At 36.6% G+C, this 20249-nt stretch overlaps 1 protein-coding gene across 1 annotated transcript; it reads left to right on the forward strand.

Moving 5' to 3' along the window:
* Positions 1–18130: 18130 nt before the first annotated feature.
* LOC104425948 (aquaporin TIP1-1) lies at positions 18131–19491 on the forward strand. The gene is made up of 2 exons (XM_010038832.2): positions 18131–18775; positions 18858–19491. Exons 1-2 carry the CDS (start codon positions 18392–18394, stop codon positions 19230–19232), a joined length of 759 nt encoding a protein of 252 aa, XP_010037134.1. The 5' UTR covers positions 18131–18391; the 3' UTR covers positions 19233–19491.
* Positions 19492–20249: the final 758 nt, after the last annotated feature.

Here is a 20249-nt window from a genome sequence, read left to right on the forward strand (position 1 = left end):
TTTGCATATTTGGAGAGTGATCGATACCGACCTAGATTGGCCGATTGCCCGTAATGTAGTTAGTAGGTCTTCTGGAACAAGTTTTGTATTTATTTGAGTGTTGTTCAACATACATAGCAAAGACCTCAGCATTCTTAGCTATTGAGAGGGCTTCCTAATGTTTAGAATAGAAGGTTGTGCGGGAATTTTGGGTTAGTACCACGAAAATCTTTAAACCGGTATACTTATGATAAATTTACTCAAAACTAATTTTTTTATTATTAAAAACTCGATCGGTATATAACAAATTTACTTTACGTCGATTACATTAAATTCTACTATCAAATTTCTAAGTTTAATGACACATGGCAGCTAATGGATTTACCAATTTGGGATTTGCCCTCTACTTGCCACAAGTATACTAGTTTGTGATTATTTTTTTCTTGTGTTAATTTAACAAAAATAATCGGAATAAGAATTTGTCACAAATTAATTTCAGGTAAATTTATCATATGTGCATTATTTTAGGTTTTTTGTGGTCAAAAATTAGTTTCGCGTAAATTTATTGCAAATATATCAATTTGGCGTTTTTCATTATATTAATCCTATTTTTTTGTGGCTAGTATGCAAGATACACGATTTAATTGTGATCTAGGGGACACATTAAAGTATTGATGAATTGTTAATATAAATAATCTTCATTATACCACTTGATTTAATAGTGAGTTTTCTAGAGCTCTTCCCATGAGTGTGTCACATTTATCGAGCCATGTAAATTTAGTGCTTAATTTATCTCTGGGGTTTCCTTTGCTATGTTCAATCTGACTTGTTATAATTCCACAGCAAATGAGTTTCGTGCTTGGATTGATGATGTCGTGCTGTCCATGAGCCTTTTGAATATATTTTTGGCCTTTTGAGCTACTACCCATCATAGACTTCACCATGTACCCGGACCTTGCGTGTGTTTACTAGATTATGATCAATCTTAATCTACGTTGAAACGAGTTCTTTACAGTTTTGCTTTACTATCTTGACCATGTTTTTAAAAACTCTATAAGCTTTAAGAAGAATCTATTGCAGTGATGATGGGGAATTTTGCAATAGACACCTACCAATGCGTTTGGCTACGATATTAACTACAAGTCTGTCACAAGTTTATTACGAAGTATAATATTTGCTTATAACGATTACGCCATAATATTTTGTTTGTCTAGTTTACCTGATACTATTTTGCTTTCATAATAATAACAAAAATCGGTCCGATTCACTCCAAGTTGCTTTTGGCGAATTCTAACACTTGAACACAGCTATAAAACATCAGTTTAGTCCAATTCAAACTGAGAAAGAGTTGGGTCTTACCATTGGGATCATAGAGGTTTGTATCTAAAGCCATCAAACTCATCTGTAGCATAAATTGCTCATGCAAGACGATCATTTTTGGCGTTTCATGAATTTTCGCTATAGGGTCTATTCATGTGCTACAAACAGGCTTCCAAACAAATTGACGTCCTCATATTCTATAAGCAATTCACCTTTTATTGGTCCTTCCAGGCTTTAACAAATCTTCTTTTTACAATTTGTTCTCTTTCTACAGAGTTCTTCCTGACTTAGACGCATTAACCCTCCAATAGGTCGTTCCCCTTTTGTAGAACAAAAGTCTTTCCATGCTTTAGGCGTCTTATTGTTGACATTATACGCATGTAGATTGTGTATATTGAAAATATTCATTCTACACATTCAAGTACACATATTAGGAGTTTTGATTATTTTGTTATCTTCAAAATATCATGAGGGGTTTTCTCAATACATACCTAGAGAAAAACCACAGATGGATTTTTTTATTTATTTAACCATTGAAATGATGTGTAGGAAGCTGGCTGGCTTTGAATTGGTAGTCTGTTTTGGTCCCTGTATATGGGTATGTAATGTCGGTTTTTGGGTTTATGTCAGCTTTCACTAGGTGTTTCAACTTCTCTGGTTGTTGATCAGTTTATGGTGCTGAACATGGAGCATCTTTATGTACTTTCTAACCTGCTTCAAGGGAGTCATCTTTGATGCAAATTATGCTACTCTATAGTTATGGGAGGGTGCATTTATTTCTTTTAACAGATCAGGGTTAAATTCTGGATTTAGCTCTGTTAGGTTCGATTGATTGAAACTTTCTGACTTAATTTCAGGGTTCTGTATAATTTTGCACTTCAACATGAACTATATAGCAGCTCCATTCCTCTGATTTGCACGAAACAGTTCGCATAATAATATCACCTTAGACACCAAAAGTCTACTTCCAAAATTAGTTCCAAGAGTACATTAACACACAAACATAGAGACAGATTCTGGAAGACTAAGGGTGCATTTGATAATCATTTTGTTCCCGATAACAATTTCTGATTAGAAATTATTCTTTTTTATTCAGTTCCCAGGAATAATTTCTAAGTATTTCAAGGCGTTGGTAATTGTCTAAAATTTCTATTCTCATAATAGAATTGCGCTTGGTGCCATTTTGAAAATTTCTAATCCAAATTATTTTCTTTCCATTTTTTAATAATTTTATTTATTTTTTCTTCTTCTTTTTTCTTTTCTTTTTCTTCTTCAAGCTTTGCTGGTCGCGGGCCTTAGGATGATCACGATTGGCTAGACGAGGACCAACGACCTTGCTAAAGTGTCGCTTGCTCTCGACGAGGTCATGCCTCATTGGCCAAGGCTCACCGATACCGGGTGAGGCTCGCCGAGCCTCTCCCTTGGTAAGGCCGAGCTCGCCCAACCATCGACCGGGCTCGACCTCACTTGGCCACCACGAGGTCGACCTCACCTTGGTCGGGCGACGTCAACCTTGCGGTGGCCCAACGAGGTCAAGCCCCATCAGCAGTTAGGCTAGCTCGACCTTGCCCAGCCATGGCTCAGTCATTGATTAGCCTCATTGGTGGCCAAGGAAGGCCCGAGCAAGACCCGCTTGGCCGCGATGAGGCTTAGCCTCGCCAATGGCTAGGCGAGCCTTTAATGAGCTCACCAGACCTCACTCAACTGGTCGCTGATGGCTGCGACAACTGATGGCAGCAACAGTTGAAGAAGAAGAGAGAAGAAAAGAGAAAAAAAAAATGAGTTGATTTGATTTTGGAATTGTTTCTTAAAATAAAGAATCAACTTTTTTACTCATTGATTCTATTCCAAATCTATCTCTAGAAATAAAAAATTTACTAAACAAATTTTTGTTCTAAATATACTCGGGAGCAAAAGAATTGAAATTTCTATTGTTTGGCAAGTTGCAAAATGCAACCTAAGAAGCTTCCAACCAAATTTCATATCACAATCCAACCAATGACAACGCCACATATGCATACAATTAATGCCAAGCGGTACATCCCCTCCCATTTTGCTTGCGAATTCTCCTCCTTTAGAGTCACATACTTTTTAGCAAACTTCTCTTTCCGCTTTGCTGAGCTCCCATCCACTTCTTCACCTATACTGGTTTAGATCGGCAAGTGATTGATTCCTATCAATTAGCTCCACTATAAGGCCCTTTGCTTTATTTGGTATTTTTGGATTGACCCATGTGAAGAAACTGCAACACCCTAGGCTATCAAACCTAGCACGATCATGGAACCTTCTTCTAGCATTGCCTTGTCCTTGTCATGAGGATTGTCGATTGGAGACCACAACACCAAGTTAGCTCAGTGGTAGGAGCTACCGCACTTGATTGAGAAGTTTGCTTCCTCATTCTGCTCACCATCACCCTTAGGATTTGCTTTGAACATTTAGGGCTTGCCATTCACTTTGTTGTAATTATGGTTGTAATTATGGTTAATGGATCAACGGAAGCCAATAAATTAGGATACGTTTTTTTCTGTTCACGCATCTCTTTTTGGATTCATGAATTTCCTATACTTTTATGTTCACGTATCTATTAAATTCATGAATTTCCTAGATTCATGTATCGTTTAGTTCATGTATTTATTGAGTTCATGAATCTCTTGAATTCACGTATCTTTGGATACATGAATCTCTTGGATTCACGTATCTCTTTATTCATGAATCTCGTGGATACACGCGTCTATTTAATTCATGTATCTCTTTAGTACATGAACTAAAAATCTCTATATATAGATAGGAACATAGAGCTTCATGAGGGTTTTTGGTTTTCCCGATTCGATTCCAAAAGAGCTTTGATGTCCTTTCTACTCTTCTGTTTTTCCTGAGTGTCTTTGGTTCAATTGAACGGTTCGACGAGTCCCCGTTTGCATAGTGCTAATCCAAACGGGTTCGAGGTGTTGTATCTTGGGAGGCATAGTTCGTGAATCTGCGGGGCACCATTGGCGGGAACTAATCGCCTTAAGGAGATTCGGTTATCCGTACCTCACCTCCAATTTTATGTTATTTTTCAATGATATCTTATTTTATTCTTCTCCAAGAGTTGTAAGTTTACATAAAAAGAAGAATATTATATAGCTGTTATCATCTTCTTTATATTGATGTTTTGATTACAACAAATAGTGTGTATTCTCTGGATATAATTTCCAACACACTTGAGGGCAAATTCGGTTTGTATATTTGAGAGAAGAACATGCTGTTGATATGAAATACTTCATTGTACTTTTCAGTTAAATTTTAGGACTTGTTGCTCAGATTTAAAATTTTAGTATATGATTGCATTTTCTTGACAATTTTTAGGGCTTTCAATACATTTATCCCTTATAATGATTATTATTTGATTCCGCTATAAAATAGTAATTAAAACCAAAGCTATATGGAATTGTTGCGATATGTATTTTATGATGCTTTGATTATATAGTTCCTGTATTATCAACAAATCAATTTATTTTGTGATTATGTTAATTTCATAACTTAATAAATGTTAAAATATTTAAATATTAAAGTCATGCATTCATTTAATAGTTTAAGCTTTTGGAATAATTGGTAATGGTCCTACAAAATCTCACATGATATCAAAGTGGGAAAACAAAACAAATTCTTCAACATTTCTATCCCATATCAACACTTTCTTTGCTCGAGTTTTTCATTAATATCTACCATTTCTTTACCCATAATCTTCTATGTCCTTTTAATCCCAATTATTCATTAACTCTCAAAGATATCAAAGTAGGTGACCTTAAATAGAGATGGGGTATTCCAGGTTCCATACAGGTTCTGATGAAACCTAGAACCTATCTATTGGATTGGGTTCTTCAAATTTTGAAACTTAAAATCTATCCTACATACTCTAGAACCTAGAACCTACCATATTACAAGTTCTCGAATATACTTAAGTTTCACTTATATTATTAATTAAACGATTGCAATGAATTAAAATCTTTAATAATCACCACTTACTGTTATAATTTACTAACCATAAAAACATACGAAAAATATAAACATTAATAAAGTAAACGTCTCGGTCATAAAATGGAAACTCAAACTAATACTTCCAAATTATACACTTATCATTAAACAGTATGAAATATTGCAAGATCGCATGAAAACATAAATCAAGAAGAACATAAAACTTACTCTAAATTCTATATTACAAGTTACAGGTTCCAGGTTCCTAATATAGGTTCAACCAACTAAGAATTCGAGACTTACCCGTCGAAACAGATTTCTTATTTTTTGAAATCTTGAACCTATTATGTATACTTTGGAACCCGAAACCTATTTATTCCCATCGTTCGATTCTTAAGTTCCAGGTTTCATCACGGAATCATGCTCAATCCTAATTTTAAATGTGAATTTTTTCAGACCCTTATTTACCTCCTCAATAATATATTTCACGTTTTAGGCTTAGATTAATTTTTAGCCTACGCATGAGGGGATTGATAGCATATTTAGATATCAAATCCGCACAATCACCTAACAGTTTAAGCATTTAAACTAGTTTGCAGTAAAAAAAAAAAAAAATAACCAGTTGGCAATGGTTCACAAATTGTCAGATCTCACAATAACATCTTCCTTAACATAATATTTGGTTATAATATATAATAAACCAATCAAAATAATTTCCAATTATCCAAATTTAGATAAGTAGTCATATTGAATAATACTATGACTTTGTTATTATAACTTATTCTTTATTCTTTAGTGAATGAACTATGTGATAAGATTATTTATTCCATGTTCTATAGTTATATAATATTCACAATATGGCTAGAATATTCAAAATTAATTTTTGGGCAAAGACTAGTGAATAGAACATTTCAAAAAAAAAAAAAAAAAGGTCATCAAACGAAGCATAAAGCCAAAAATGAGAAGTTGGTGTGGAGATTTTTCAAAAGTTCAAATCTTGTATAAGAGTGAATTGGAGGGAGATATCAAAATTTTCTTATCCCGCCCTATTTTCCCTCCCCTCTCCTATCTCCCAAACAAACCGTGAACCAATACATAGAACTTCATATAAGGTGGAAATGTTATCTCCCAAACAAACCATGAACCAATATATGGAACTTCATATAAGGTGGAAATGTTATCTCCCAAACAAACCATGAACCAATATATGGAACTTCATATAAGATGGAAATGTCCAAGTAATGGAATCAAATTATCATAATCAACCATCAAAACATACTTTAAAAAGAGTGTGTCCGAATAAGCTTTTACTTTTACTTTTTCTCGTTTTGTCAACACTTAAATATTTACATTATACAAAAATCTATATTTTTTTCTACAATATCTTAAAATTTAAACGACATATTAATTTCCTAAATGGGAAAGCAAAAGGCATGACAAAACACATGTACCGTCGAATCAAAAAGAGGAACACAAAAGCGAACCCACGAGGAGCGGAAAGCGGTCGTATCGCATGTGACCTGGGGCCCTAAGCGGATGGTGGAAAGTGGATTTTGGGGATTGGATTGGATAAGCTGTCGACATTTGCGTGTGGGTAGCTTTTGTACTGTCCAGTGTGATGAGGGCAGCGCCAGCCTGTTAACATGCGCAAAAATCTCTCGCCTATCCATCCACGATCGGGAGAAGGTACGCCATGCTTTTAACTCGAAGTAGAGGGGAACGAATGTTCGCTCCCATCCCATCCCGCAGCATTTATCTTCAAACTGGGTCGCCCGATCTTGCAAAGAAACAAAGTGGTGGAAACTGAATATGAATACAGAATACAGCCTTTCTCCCGAACTCACCAGCTTTCACTTTTTTTCCCCCTAGTTTTACTTCATTTCCGTTTTTCTTTTCTAGATTTTGATGCTACTTGTGATGTGGCACGCATGTGGCAACACATCGTTGCCACTTAAGCAAAGAGTTGAGAAAACAAATGAGTTTTAGGTTTTAAGTGTATTATGATGAAAAGGTCTAGGATTTGTGATGCAATTGCCTCAGGCTAATATTGCTTCATTTATAATAGGTTTCATTATATCTATTCATACGGTACGGATACTTGAACCTATAAACTCTACTAATTATTACGAATGGACACAAACAACCTTGTTTAAGTGTGTTGAGAGGTGAACCTATTACATAAAGTTTTTCTAAGGGGGATGTGATTTGAGCGTGAAATATTTTGCTTGCAAATTGATGATTTTCATTCTCTTACTCTAACTTCTCAAAGGTTAAAAGAATATGATGAGGTATATTCTTGCCAATCCGGCCATGTTCACGTCAACTGTGCCTCCAAAAGGAGTACCCACGCAACCCTCGTGGGTTGTCCTTTCCTAAATCAGAAAAATAAACTGCTCTAGCATTTTCGTTTCCAGCCTAGAACGAGTGAGATTTTCATTCTAGGAAAGCCGATATATTTGATTTGGATTTTATCTTTCATTTTACTTTTAACGTCAAACTCCAGTTATTTTACAATAAATTATTTTAAATGTTTGAAACATATGAATAGTAGTATTTAGGACGCCCTAATTTTCTTGCAATTTTTATGGGTTAAAGATTACTTGAATTTTGAGGGGAAATTGAAAATGTTGTTCTTTTTCTATAATTAAAAGAGTGGAGAAGTGACTGACACTACAATCCTCTTTAGGCGTTATCATAGACCAATATAGGGCCATCCAAACAGGGGGATAGCATCAAGATGAAATTCCTAATTGAAATGAAACTTTTTCACTGAAATTCGACCCAAATAGGAGGAAGTATTTTATCCTACGGCTACATGATGGGATGGCGACATATGGTAAAACAAACGCTTAAAAATGAATGATTTCATGATTTGAGTGAAATGCAGGATGGGTATCATATCATGTGATAATGTAACGATTGATTACAACATGACAGTTGCATAACCAATACACTAAGGAACTTGAAAAGTTTCATGACATCCATATTAATCTGGAGCATAAATAATGCAAATATGAAAACAAAGGAGTGCAAACGCAATTTGGGCAGAGCACAAAAAATTGGAAAATGGCTTATTCTGCTAATCTTTTCTTCCATTTTAAGTTAGCAAGTATCAAATGAAGGGACCTAAAAATTTCCAAGCCTCGGTTTGTTTTAACAAGAATAGAAATTAACAAATGGACTAAGCACATGCATTGAATTTGGATTGCAATATATAAATGCGTCTTCTATGAAAAATGTAAAATCAGGGAATATTGTCTTAATTATTTCTTCCATTTATATAGCATTAAAATCATCTTCTACCAAATGGTGGAGTTGCACGCTGCTGGCCACCCGCAAGGCCAAAGTTCAACTCCTCACCTCGTCATTTGCGTGACTTACCTGCGGCTCGTAGGAGGTGGGTCCCTGCGGGTCGCCCTAGGTTTACGCCATCGGCTGCTAGCTGTATGGCGTTTCCCATGTCACAAAAAAAAAAAAAAATCATTTCTGCCTAAAGGTCTTTCGATCCAATTAAGTTCAAACTAAAACACCAGTTAAATTTGTATTAGACGTTAAGATATCTCCATTCTTCCCCTTAATTACTAATGCTAATTTCCTAACCTTCCGATCCCAAAGCTAAAGCTGCAGAAACTACAATAATGATTAATGAAATGAAAAGATTTTTAGCCATGAAAATGAAAATGAAAATTGATGAAGATGATTGGAAGAAATATTTTAGCTGTTTGTGCCTAAGATAATTCAGATCACGATAGATTACTCGAAAAGATTTGTCATTTTTTCAATGGATTAAATCGACTCAATTTATGCTTTTAATTTGAGAAGATCGAAGTCGGATTTCCAATTTGCAAAGCTGTTCGGATCTGATCTGCCCCCAATGCCCCGGAAGGACGGCACTGGCTTGCCCCTTTTTGTCTGTAATGTCAGCATGGTCAACTGGCCCAGTTCTGAATAGTAAATCTCACCAAATACGACTCACGAAGGGCTTGGAATTTAGTGGCAGGTCCCCGACAGCATTTCATGGGTGCCGCTGCTCTTTGCTGGTTTTGGCAAAGGAAGTGGTTTTGAGTAATCTCAAAAAAGTAAACACCCCGTGTAAAACAATGGTCTATATTATAAACCAAAAAGGATCTCAAGTCTCTATCATTTTTTACTTTCCCAAAAATCCTCAATTATAATTTTTAAATTTTTTTTTTATATCTTAATCCATGGATAGATACATAAGTTAATAATTCTCTTTTAGCGCTCATAAATTTCAAATGTAAATGATACAATTTTTTAAATCGTATAATAGTCTTATAAGACTGGTCTCTATATAATTGAGAGGGCATGAAATTCTATAATTCACACATGACTTGATATGACTTGTGTAACCTGATATGGTTTGAATAGCCCTTTATGTGATATTATGAACTTAAGGTCCGAGATCGAGAGAAGAAAGAAAATAAAATGAGCACAGGATTGCTATTATCATGTGGTTATATTGTGATTTGATTATTCTCATTGATGTAGAGGACATTTGTAATAGATGGTTTGTGACGTTGAACACAATCATGCTCTCAATTGCAAAACACTGCTTGTTTATTGATTTGCATTCTCTATAAGGTCGTGGGTGCTGTAATTTATGAACAAAGAGTGTTTACAGTGTTAGAGGTGCTTTTGCATCGTAGAATAGTTTACTAAGTTTCAAGCAGAAGCAGCACTTTCTACTATCTGTAACTTCTTGAGATTGCTAGTAGGTTCTAGCCTGATTCGTGACTGTTGATATGGGAAAGTACACGTAGGGCAAAGGGATTGATCGAATCACTATACATATGTTTCCAAATTTTCCAATTATTTAGCTCTTTCACTATTTATAAATAAAGAAACATTTGCATCTACTCAACTATCCGACCAAAAAAATTATTTTTATTCTACAAATAAAATACTTGTATGTTTCCGCTAAAAATTTTAAATAGACTAATTTACCCTCTCTTGGTCTTTGTGTTAACCTCCTCAGCCCTATCATTACCCACTAATGTTGATGATTTAGATTTTGGAGATTGATGCATTAATTGAGATGGAGCCATATTAAAAATTAAAGGATGAGTGTATTAAAAGTTCTAAAACTTGTCATGAAAGTGTAATTAAGTTTTAAAATTTATAAAAAGTGCAATCAAGTCCTAATACTTATCAAATTAATGCGATCAAAGCATTCCGTTAATAACGTCTAACTTAAGTAACGAAAAATACTAACATGACTTTTTAAAATTATTTTATATCTCATACGAGAACATAAACGATAAGGTTAAAATAATGTCATTTTAGTCCAAATACGATTTCTTATTCTAAAATTATTCAAAGAGAGCCCTTGCCGTTTGGCCTTCTTCATTTTTTATTTTTTTTTAGTTTTAATTGGCTAGTTTTTGACGGAATACTCCCTTCTAAATGTTGTTAGATCAAGATTTGATTAAAAGTTGAAAGCAAGGATGAGCGGTTTTAGGTTCCATACGGGTTCTATATGAACTTGCAACTTACCCATTAAAACATATTCCTCATTTTTGGAACCTGAAATTTACCTTACATTCCCTAAAACTTGGAATCTTCCCTATCACAGAACAATAGTAGTGAATTAAAACATTTAATGACTACCGCTTATTGTTACAATTCATTGACCATAAAGACATACATAACATATGAACATCGATAAAATAAAAGTCTTAGTCATAATTTCAAAAAATGAAAGCTCAGATAGTACTTCCAAATTATACACTCATCATTAAATGGCATGAAATATCGGAAGATTGCATGAAAGCATGAATCAAGAAAAATATTAAAATTTATTGTAAATTCTAGATTACAAGTTACAAGTTTCATATTCTAGATACCTCCAACTAAAAATCTGGAACTTACCTATCAAAATAAGTTTTTTTTTTTTTTTTTTTTTTTAGAACTTGGAACCCGAAATCTATAGATTCGCACCAATCGATTCTCGGGTTCCAGGCTCTACTCGGAACCATGCTCACCCTCGTATGTTTCGAAGTTTCATGCTTATTTGAAGAGCATTGTTCATGCTTTTTAATGGAATTTGGGCTTTGGGTTAATTATTTTTATTTTCTCATAAGGGAGATGATTGCATTGGAGCTGAAGGTGCGGAGCTGCAGCTTTGGAAGTAGAGGAAGGTAAGTGGTAAAGCGCTGAAATATGGGGAAAATAATCGGTATTTCTTTTTCTTTTCTTCATTTTCAACTTCATGCTTCAACCGGATCGAGAAAGAGGTGCACGGGCCCTATAAAGGTTGGTCCATCACCATGATGTGCTTTCGAGCTTTCCAGATGCCACTGTGCTGATTTTCGAGCATGTACCTATAAAAGGAGATAAAGTCACAAAGATATTCTATAGCATATTCCTCTGATGGTGCTTGATTGATTATAAAATATAAACTTCAAATTGATGAAGGTGGAGTTCTTAACAACTTTTAAATGGGATACTTCAATTATGCAGGTGTCACACTTCATCGTCAGTCTCGACAAGGGAAAATTTTGGCAATACGCGAGGAGTTGATCATTGTTTGGGTTTCGGACAAAAGAAGAATTATAATGTATGATTTTAGCTATTAATTATTGTTCTTCAGTCCTTGAAGGGAATGAGGAGGGGAGAAACAAATGTCTATTCTACATATGTACTACATCCTAGCTACGCCCTAGGTGAGCTACAAAGCTACCGCAAGAGGCCAGCTTTGGCTCCTGCTGTGTTTGCTTGTGCTCCACACAAGTCTATCCACCGACTAGTTGACACTATTCCCTTGATTGATAGACTTGTGAAAGCGGCTAAAGTCAATTCCACTGTTAGCCATTTCCAGTAAAGATTGCTTTGGTTCTACATTGTGCGCATAAACTATCGGAATTACAACAATTTTTACTTTCATGCATGATGTCCCGTAATGTCGACTTCGCCAAATTGGGGTTACAACTTAGGTTATCTACTCTCGCATGACTGGTGAGTGTACTCATGCAGGCAAATCCTTCTCGCGATTTGGGGCAAAATTTTCAGGCCACCACATTTTTTTCCAGCAAAGTTTTAAAGATTTTGCTATGTTACACCTTGATCTTTTGAAATATACCGTAATGTTCCCCGATCATTAATCATTAAAAAAAAAAAACAATTCTTGGTGGATAGACTGTAATTTATTTTAAAGGAGGGAGCTTATTTATGGCGTGCTTTTTAACAAGCCCCATCATAGGTTACTATAAAAACTTGTTTACATTGACAGTTCGACCACATTTTATTATCAAAACAAGCCCATTCAAAGGCAACAGTGCGTTTTCTTTTTGGTAAGAATTATGTTTTTCACATTTAAATCTTCAAAATGTGACCAAACTTTAACTACTCATAAGTCATAAACATATTTACATGCAATTGACCCGATTTATGTGCTAAAGCTCGCCACCCTAGCTTTCCAAAAATGTAGTCTAATCTTTGAGAAGTGTCAAGATCACAGATTTTAGCGAGTAGGGCCAAACAAAAAATGTTAGCATAGAAGCACAATACCTCAATTAGAACGATTCTTAAGACAACAAAAAGCTTGCACTAGATTGTTTGAATTTATCGTTTTCATCTTAAATATAACTCACAACTTTCCCAAATATTTTTAAAAATCAGACGAATTATGGATAAATTTGTGATATCCAGCAATTTGGCCATTCTATTTGAGCAAATTATGTGTGGTTGGAAAGCTTTTATGGAGCATGAACCAAATATATTCTCCAATCATAATTCTAATGAAATTTTTTTTTAGTCAAACTAAATAAAATTAGGTGTCCATGCCACAGTAACTTATAGAAATGCAACTCCTCCTATCTTGGATGGGCGGATTTGCCATTTGGGTTAGGTGACCACTGTAATATTGTACAGGGCAATCACTTGAATATTCTTGTGATTATGTTATCATGTCACCAAAATTTAGAAGATATATTTGCTATTTACATGCTTTGAGGGGAGGGAACCTCACTCCATGTCCAACCTTGTATAAAGTTGTATGACCTTGTGTCACCAAACATTAGTTCATTCGCACGTCACTTTTTCATAAGATTCCCCTGCAGGAATTCCCACCGGGCGGGAAAAAGAAATCTCTCTCCTTTTATATTTTCTTTTTTATTTTGTGGAGTACTTTAGGGAAAAGACCCTCCAATAATTGAAATTGGACCCTTTGTTCAATAATAATTGGCCCCGCAAATTTCGAGATTCGTCTAATCATATCATGCGTGCGACGTGCCGAATACCCAGATGAAAAGAAATAGGAAAATTAACCCGTTGCACGTGCTGACACAGCAAACTTTCCGTCTTCTTTGTTGGTCGATAAAACTAGAGGTAATCAATTCCGGTCCGATTCGCTTCCACTTAAAAATTAGGAACCGGATTAAGAAAGACCAATTTCCATTTTTTAGAATCGGAGACTGGATTGAAAGGTTCAATTCAATGAAACCGGCAACTTAACAAAAAAATTTAAAAATAAAAAAATACTAGAGTCATTACAATTTTAAGATTTATTGTTATTTTAAAGAAATAAAAGAAAAAGTGTGAGCGCAATTTGTTGTTATGGTCTAATCCGATTTCCCCTTGGAACTAGGAATTAGACCGATGCTCTTGAAAACCGGACCAAACCCATTGATATGATATTCTCATCTCTAGATAAAATAGCAAAAGTTTAGGTAGACATTTTTTTAACTCATTATTAAATTGTCTAATCATCAATTAATTGATGTGATCCCTCAATTGGCTATAGTCTTGCCAAATATGACGTATGAAAGCATATAGTGCATTTTCTATATTTGAACAATTTATTAGCTTATCCCTTAAAAGATTTGCTTTTCGGATTAAATAGATAGAGATGGTATCGACTTTTATATTATAATAACATCTGCTCAAATGACTACTTTATGCGACGTGCCACTATGTTTCTTAGATAATGTTCATTTAATTGGATCCATGGAACTCGTCGTCTTTGATATAATTAAGACGTCAAGGCTAAGTACATTTTTGAATCATAATATAATATGCCAATTCAGTTTATTTAATATTAAGTCCACCTTCTCAGTCTCAATCCACTTTTGCTTTTTGTTTCCACCTAACTTTTTAGGAAGTGAGTAGAAGCCTTTGGATCACTTTGCACCGCCTAGAAAAGAAATAATCTATCTGTATTAAGTCCAGGTTTCGTCTTTCAATCTCTTTTATTTTCTACGGTATAATCTTGTAACTCGCTCAATTTATTCAATCAAATCTTTGCATCGACTTGAATTGCCAACTACACACCATTTATATTAATTATATATGACATCTAATTGGTGTCACATTTGTACAAGAGATTAAGCAAAAAAAAAAAAAAAAAAGTATATACCGAGATCAATAGAGACGAATGAACCACGCCTAAGTGGCACACTTAAATTGGCTTAAGCAGTGACAAGAAGAAATTTAATTTGGCAACCCGTGTTAATTCAAGCGATAATGCTGCATATAACAAATTTCATGGGTCAATTACCTATGGGTGGTGAAAGAACTTGAATAATAATGAGTTAGGCTAGTTAGCTGCAGAAAAAAAGTCGCAACGAAAATGATTACTACTACAAGTTGGAGGACAAAATTTATGGACTTAATCCAATTTTTATTATGATTATGGTACCATTTGTCTTATAATTTCACTTCCCATGGTTTGAGGCCAACCTCAGGTTTCGTGACTCTTATTAGCCTGTTTCTTCTTTAAATAATCATAGCTAGTACTTATCTAGCTTTGGTGCGAGGAAAAATTGGCTAAAAATCACACATTTATTGCACTTTTATTAATTTAATTATGAACATTTTAATTATATCAATTTATTTTTAAATATTTTTACGTTTTATCAATTGAGTCCATTCAGTCAATTTTAACTAGAAATTACTAACGTAAACATTGATCATCCCATGTATCATGGTTGATGTTGACATAATTTAACAATACTTTTATATTTTTCAAATTTTTTATTAAATTTTTCCTTTTCATCTTTTTATTTATTTATAATATTTCCTTTTCTATTTTTTCTTTTTTTCTTCCACTGGCCTTAGGCAAGGGCCACCCTTGCCGACCTTAGGTGAGGGATGCTCAAGACTAGGTTGGTGAGGGGCACATTTGCTAGCCGAGTGAGGGTCACCTTCACTGGCCTAGCAAGGTTGAGGGGTGCCTTTGCTAGCCTAGAGTAATTATCAAGGAATAATTAAGAAAAACGAAATTCATAATAAAAGAAAAGAGATTATAGATAAAAGCATTATATCATGAACTTTTGTTTAAGGATAAGCATTAAGAGACAATAGGTTAACAATTGATATGAACTTTTGATAAGATCAGTGTTGTTCTCCTTGTCTAAGTGCTATCGTCACAGTAGATATGATTGTCAACATACAATCATCATTAGCGTGCAAAAAATATCATTATTATCGACACAAATCATAAACACTCATCTCAATATAGTCACTTCACAATCGTCAACATCAACAAAAGATTTCACGAATTACAAAGAGTAAAAGATGGACTAACCATACTATTTAGAACTTAGCAAGTTCTATTCATGCGTTTACAATTTCTTCCATCCTAAAAATGATAATCAAGATTCACCCCATCATTTGCCCATACTTGGTCTTTTCTTCTCTTTATCTTCGGAATATAACGTTCATGTATGGTTAAGAATGTGATCTTTCGGAGCGAGGGCAAGTAGTTTTTTTGGGAATTGGTAGGAACGCTTTTGCCTTCTTCTTTCCTTCCTTTTTGACTCATCCCTTGAGTCTTTGTTTTGCCATCTTCATGATCAACATGACCAATAAGAAAAACCCATTGTGCATATCTACCCATTGCACATTGAGTGAAAGGGATTGAGAATCTTCTTTGCAGATTTCAAGTTTGATCATCCCTTCGGGTCTTGAAATCGTTAGAGATGTTGATGCCTTTTGCACATTGAGTGAAAGGGATGACATCTCCATTGATAGATGTCCAAATTCCTTTGGAATTTTCTTGAAGGAATAAAAATGGAAATTGATGATTTTTGTCAATTCTTCGGCTGAGGCAGTGAAGCTTTCTTTCTCAAAAGGGAAGATGAAGCTATCTCAATAAGGAAAATCTAAATTGGAATGTTGTTGTGATCTAATGGATAGACTAATGATTGCATAGAATACTATTAGGAATTGGTTTTGATCACCTTCGTTGTTGCCTCTCTATTTATCATTATAATCCTCAGGATTTTTTTGTTATCACCAAGACTTTTGTTCCTTATTAGTCGAACATGTCTATTTGTATCATCTACCAGGTTTGGTTAGTAGCAATAACATGTATAGACTATCTCGCTCTCCCAATTAGCATCCGTTGCACATTTCAAATGATCATACTTTAGCTTAGACAATTCATGCAATAAATTCTTAGCATATAGTTTAGCAATTTGCTTTATGCTAATATGACTAAGCTTTCCAAACTCTTCCTTATCGATAATACCACAATCATCAAGTGAAAACAAATATCATCATATCTTCTCTAGTAAATGATTGAGATTTGGCTTTATTTACTCTGGTACATTTACAATTTTCAAAGACAATTTTGAAGCCTTTCTCCCACAAGGGCTTGAAATTGATTGTGATTGATTCTTTCAAGAAATATATCTTCAAGGATTAGGTTACCCAATCTCACTACTGCCTTTGCTAATGATACTTGTATTATCGTTTCATCTTTTCCATTACATTCTTTTGATTTTCTCCCCTCTATCATCATGATAGTTCTTGTGCATAGCTTCCATTAAGGTTCAAAAACTTTCACTATTCACGACTTTTTCCGCGTCAGCCTTTAAGGTGCCGATATCATTTTTGATATTGCTGCTTTGAGCATTGATCATAAGGTTTTGCTTTTCTTTGTAACATCTTCATCATCTTTGCCTTTGGAAATCCGAGAAGATTTGAGTTTTCAATGGATCTAGTCTCATTTCAATTTACATAAACTCAACAAACTCCTTGCATAAATGATGTTAAATATATAACATCTCAAGTCATGTATCACGCCCTTACTTTTTAGTAAATGAGAGTACTACTATAATCATTTTAAGCATTTCGATCGAAAAACCACTCAACTTTTAACACGGAGTTTTAAGGACTTGCTCATTTCACTCAAAGCATTTTGATAGATGTCTTCAACAGTTCAAGATTTGAATGCATAGAGCAGCATTTTCAGGCCTTTAAAAGTAGCACGCAATCTAAATTGTAGATTTGTAGATTTTGATAGGAGTAATGTTTTAGATTTGCGATATGTACTCTCATCAATAAAAATTGCTATTATCGATAAATCTTTTTGCTGTTGATTTCCTTCATGAAAATTTGTGAAACTTCACGTGGATAGATTCTCTTACTACCCACATTTTTTTTATAGATAACATGACAATCTATGCAAAGTACCAAAGTTATTTTTCGTCCACCATCTATTTTGCCCAATTTATTAAATTCGTAATCGCAAGAGGCGCCCATGGGTTCATCCCACGTTTTCCCCGCACGGGACTCATCCATCGCGATGATTACAATTAATCAAAACTGGCCCGATCGTTCTTAATTATTTTCCGAAAATAATGTTGTTTTTTCCTGAGGCCAATACTTATCAGAAACCATCGAATTTTCAGTCACGATTCCGATCTTTCCAGAGAACAAAAAGCCACCGGACAACAACAACAACAACAAAAAAAACATAAAAACCACAGGTGCATCCGACGTGCCCTTATCCGCAACGGCCACGTGTCACGTCATCCAGCCTTTTAAGCAACTGACTGCTTCGCTGTATGGGCTCTCCACAATAATGACTGGTAGATGCCAGATGGCCTTTCCCTCGATGGCCAGGAAATTGCAAAATAATGCCTTTTGTATTATCCGTCCAACCTGTCCGCCAATCACGATCCAAATATTTCCTCAGTCCCTCACCGGCTACTGGCGATAGCCGGTTCCCCTCCCCCCTCCACGAGCTCCATATAAGCGCCCTCTCTGGTGAAATGTGGAGACCGGTCTTTGTTGACATCCGCGAGCGAGCGAGCGAGTGAAGAAGCCCCATAACACTCCCCACGCCAAACCGCCGCCGCCGCAGCCAGCCGCCGTCCGTACGCCGGGAAAGATGCCGATCAGGAACATAGCCGTCGGCCGGCCCGAGGAGACCTACCACCCCGACGCCCTTAAGGCGGCGCTGGCCGAGTTCTTCTCCACCCTCATCTTCGTGTTCGCTGGCGAGGGCTCCGGCATGGCCTTCAACAAGCTGACGGACAACGGCTCCACCACCCCCGCCGGCCTCGTCGCCGCCGCGCTCGCCCACGGGTTCGGCCTCTTCGTCGCCGTCTCCGTCGGCGCCAACATCTCCGGCGGCCACGTCAACCCGGCCGTCACCTTCGGGGCCTTCGTCGGGGGCAACATCACACTTCTCCGCGGGATCCTCTACTGGATCGCCCAGCTCCTCGGGTCCACCGTTGCTTGCTTGCTCCTCAAGTTCGCCACCGGCGGATTGGTAAGAGATTTCCTTGCCCGCGAATCTTCTGAATGCGTTTTGGTTTGGTCGACGTGATACGATGCCTCTGTTGTGTATGCAGACTACGTCAGCGTTCTCGCTGTCATCTGGGGTGAGCGTGTGGAACGCGTTCGTGCTGGAGATCGTGATGACGTTCGGGCTGGTATACACTGTGTACGCCACGGCCATCGACCCGAAGAAGGGCAACATCGGGATCGTAGCCCCGATGGCCATCGGCTTCATCGTCGGCGCCAACATCCTGGCCGGGGGTGCCTTCGACGGGGCGTCCATGAACCCCGCCGTGTCGTTCGGGCCAGCCCTGGTGAGCTGGAGCTGGGACAACCACTGGGTCTACTGGGCCGGCCCCCTGATCGGCGGTGGCCTCGCCGGCCTCATCTACGAGGTCTTCTTCATCGGCCACTCCAGCCACGAGCCGCTGCCCACCACCGACTACTAGAGGAAGTCGTTGCTCCGCGTCGCTTTGAACAGTCTCTCGACGGCTTTTTCCTTCTTTCCTGGTGTATTTATTTTTTCCCCATGTTCTTCTGAGGAGCTTTCTTCTGTGTCTGGTCGTTGCTTCGTCTTCGTCATGATCACCGTTGGTTTTCCCCCTTGAAAATGCTCTGCTCTGTGAGTCGGTCAACTTTTAAGGCAAGGGGGTGTGGAGGGTGTGGATTTATCTTATTTTGTTCTAGTTGGTTCATTTCTTCCTTCACGAGCTGCTGCTTCTTCTTCTTCTTCTTCTCGCGCCGCTCTCAGTTTACAACTGATTGCTCAGTGCTTGGTGTTCGATACCTCAGGTGTTCCGGTATGAAAGTTTGAACTCTTTTTGGATTCCAAAATAATATAATATTCTAAATCTTAACATACAAGTACTAAAAAAACACTTATTTTTTTTCAACTTATGAGAAAAGCCCAGAGTGATCTACTCATCAGGTAAAAGATGTAAATATGGAAAGATGCAGATATGCAAGTCACTGGACAGTAGTAAATAATTGTAGAGGGCGGTAGGCACACAGTAATAATGTCATGCCGTAGGAAGGTGCAGGAGCAAAGAGTCGGATCAGACGGTTGCCTACTTTTGGTGGCATGCGCCGAACATCTTGTGTAAATGGGGAGCGAGCAGCAGGCAGATTTTCTTCACCAGATCAAGTCAATCGTACCTAATTGATAGCTTTCGCGTCAATTTCCCCTATAGCACAAGGTTCTGCACTGTTCTTTGCACTGTTATATAATATTTGTCCAGATAGCTATAACCGTAACTGCACAAGAAAAAGAGAGCAAATGCTCTTCCAACGTTTTCAGGGATCTGCCCTTTGTGGGAAACCTTCAGCCCTCGTCCATCCTGTTGTTAGAGCTTTTTAAATGTAGCTTTTTCTAGGAGAAAATGGTCCATCTCTTGATGTTGCAATAAGGCGGTACGATAATGATCGGGATTTAGCTGTTCGAAAATAATGCTGCCTCATGAGTTCAG

Source organism: Eucalyptus grandis, chromosome 11, assembly GCF_016545825.1.
Source record: "Eucalyptus grandis isolate ANBG69807.140 chromosome 11, ASM1654582v1, whole genome shotgun sequence".
In the NCBI taxonomy this organism is placed as follows: domain Eukaryota; kingdom Viridiplantae; phylum Streptophyta; class Magnoliopsida; order Myrtales; family Myrtaceae; genus Eucalyptus; species Eucalyptus grandis.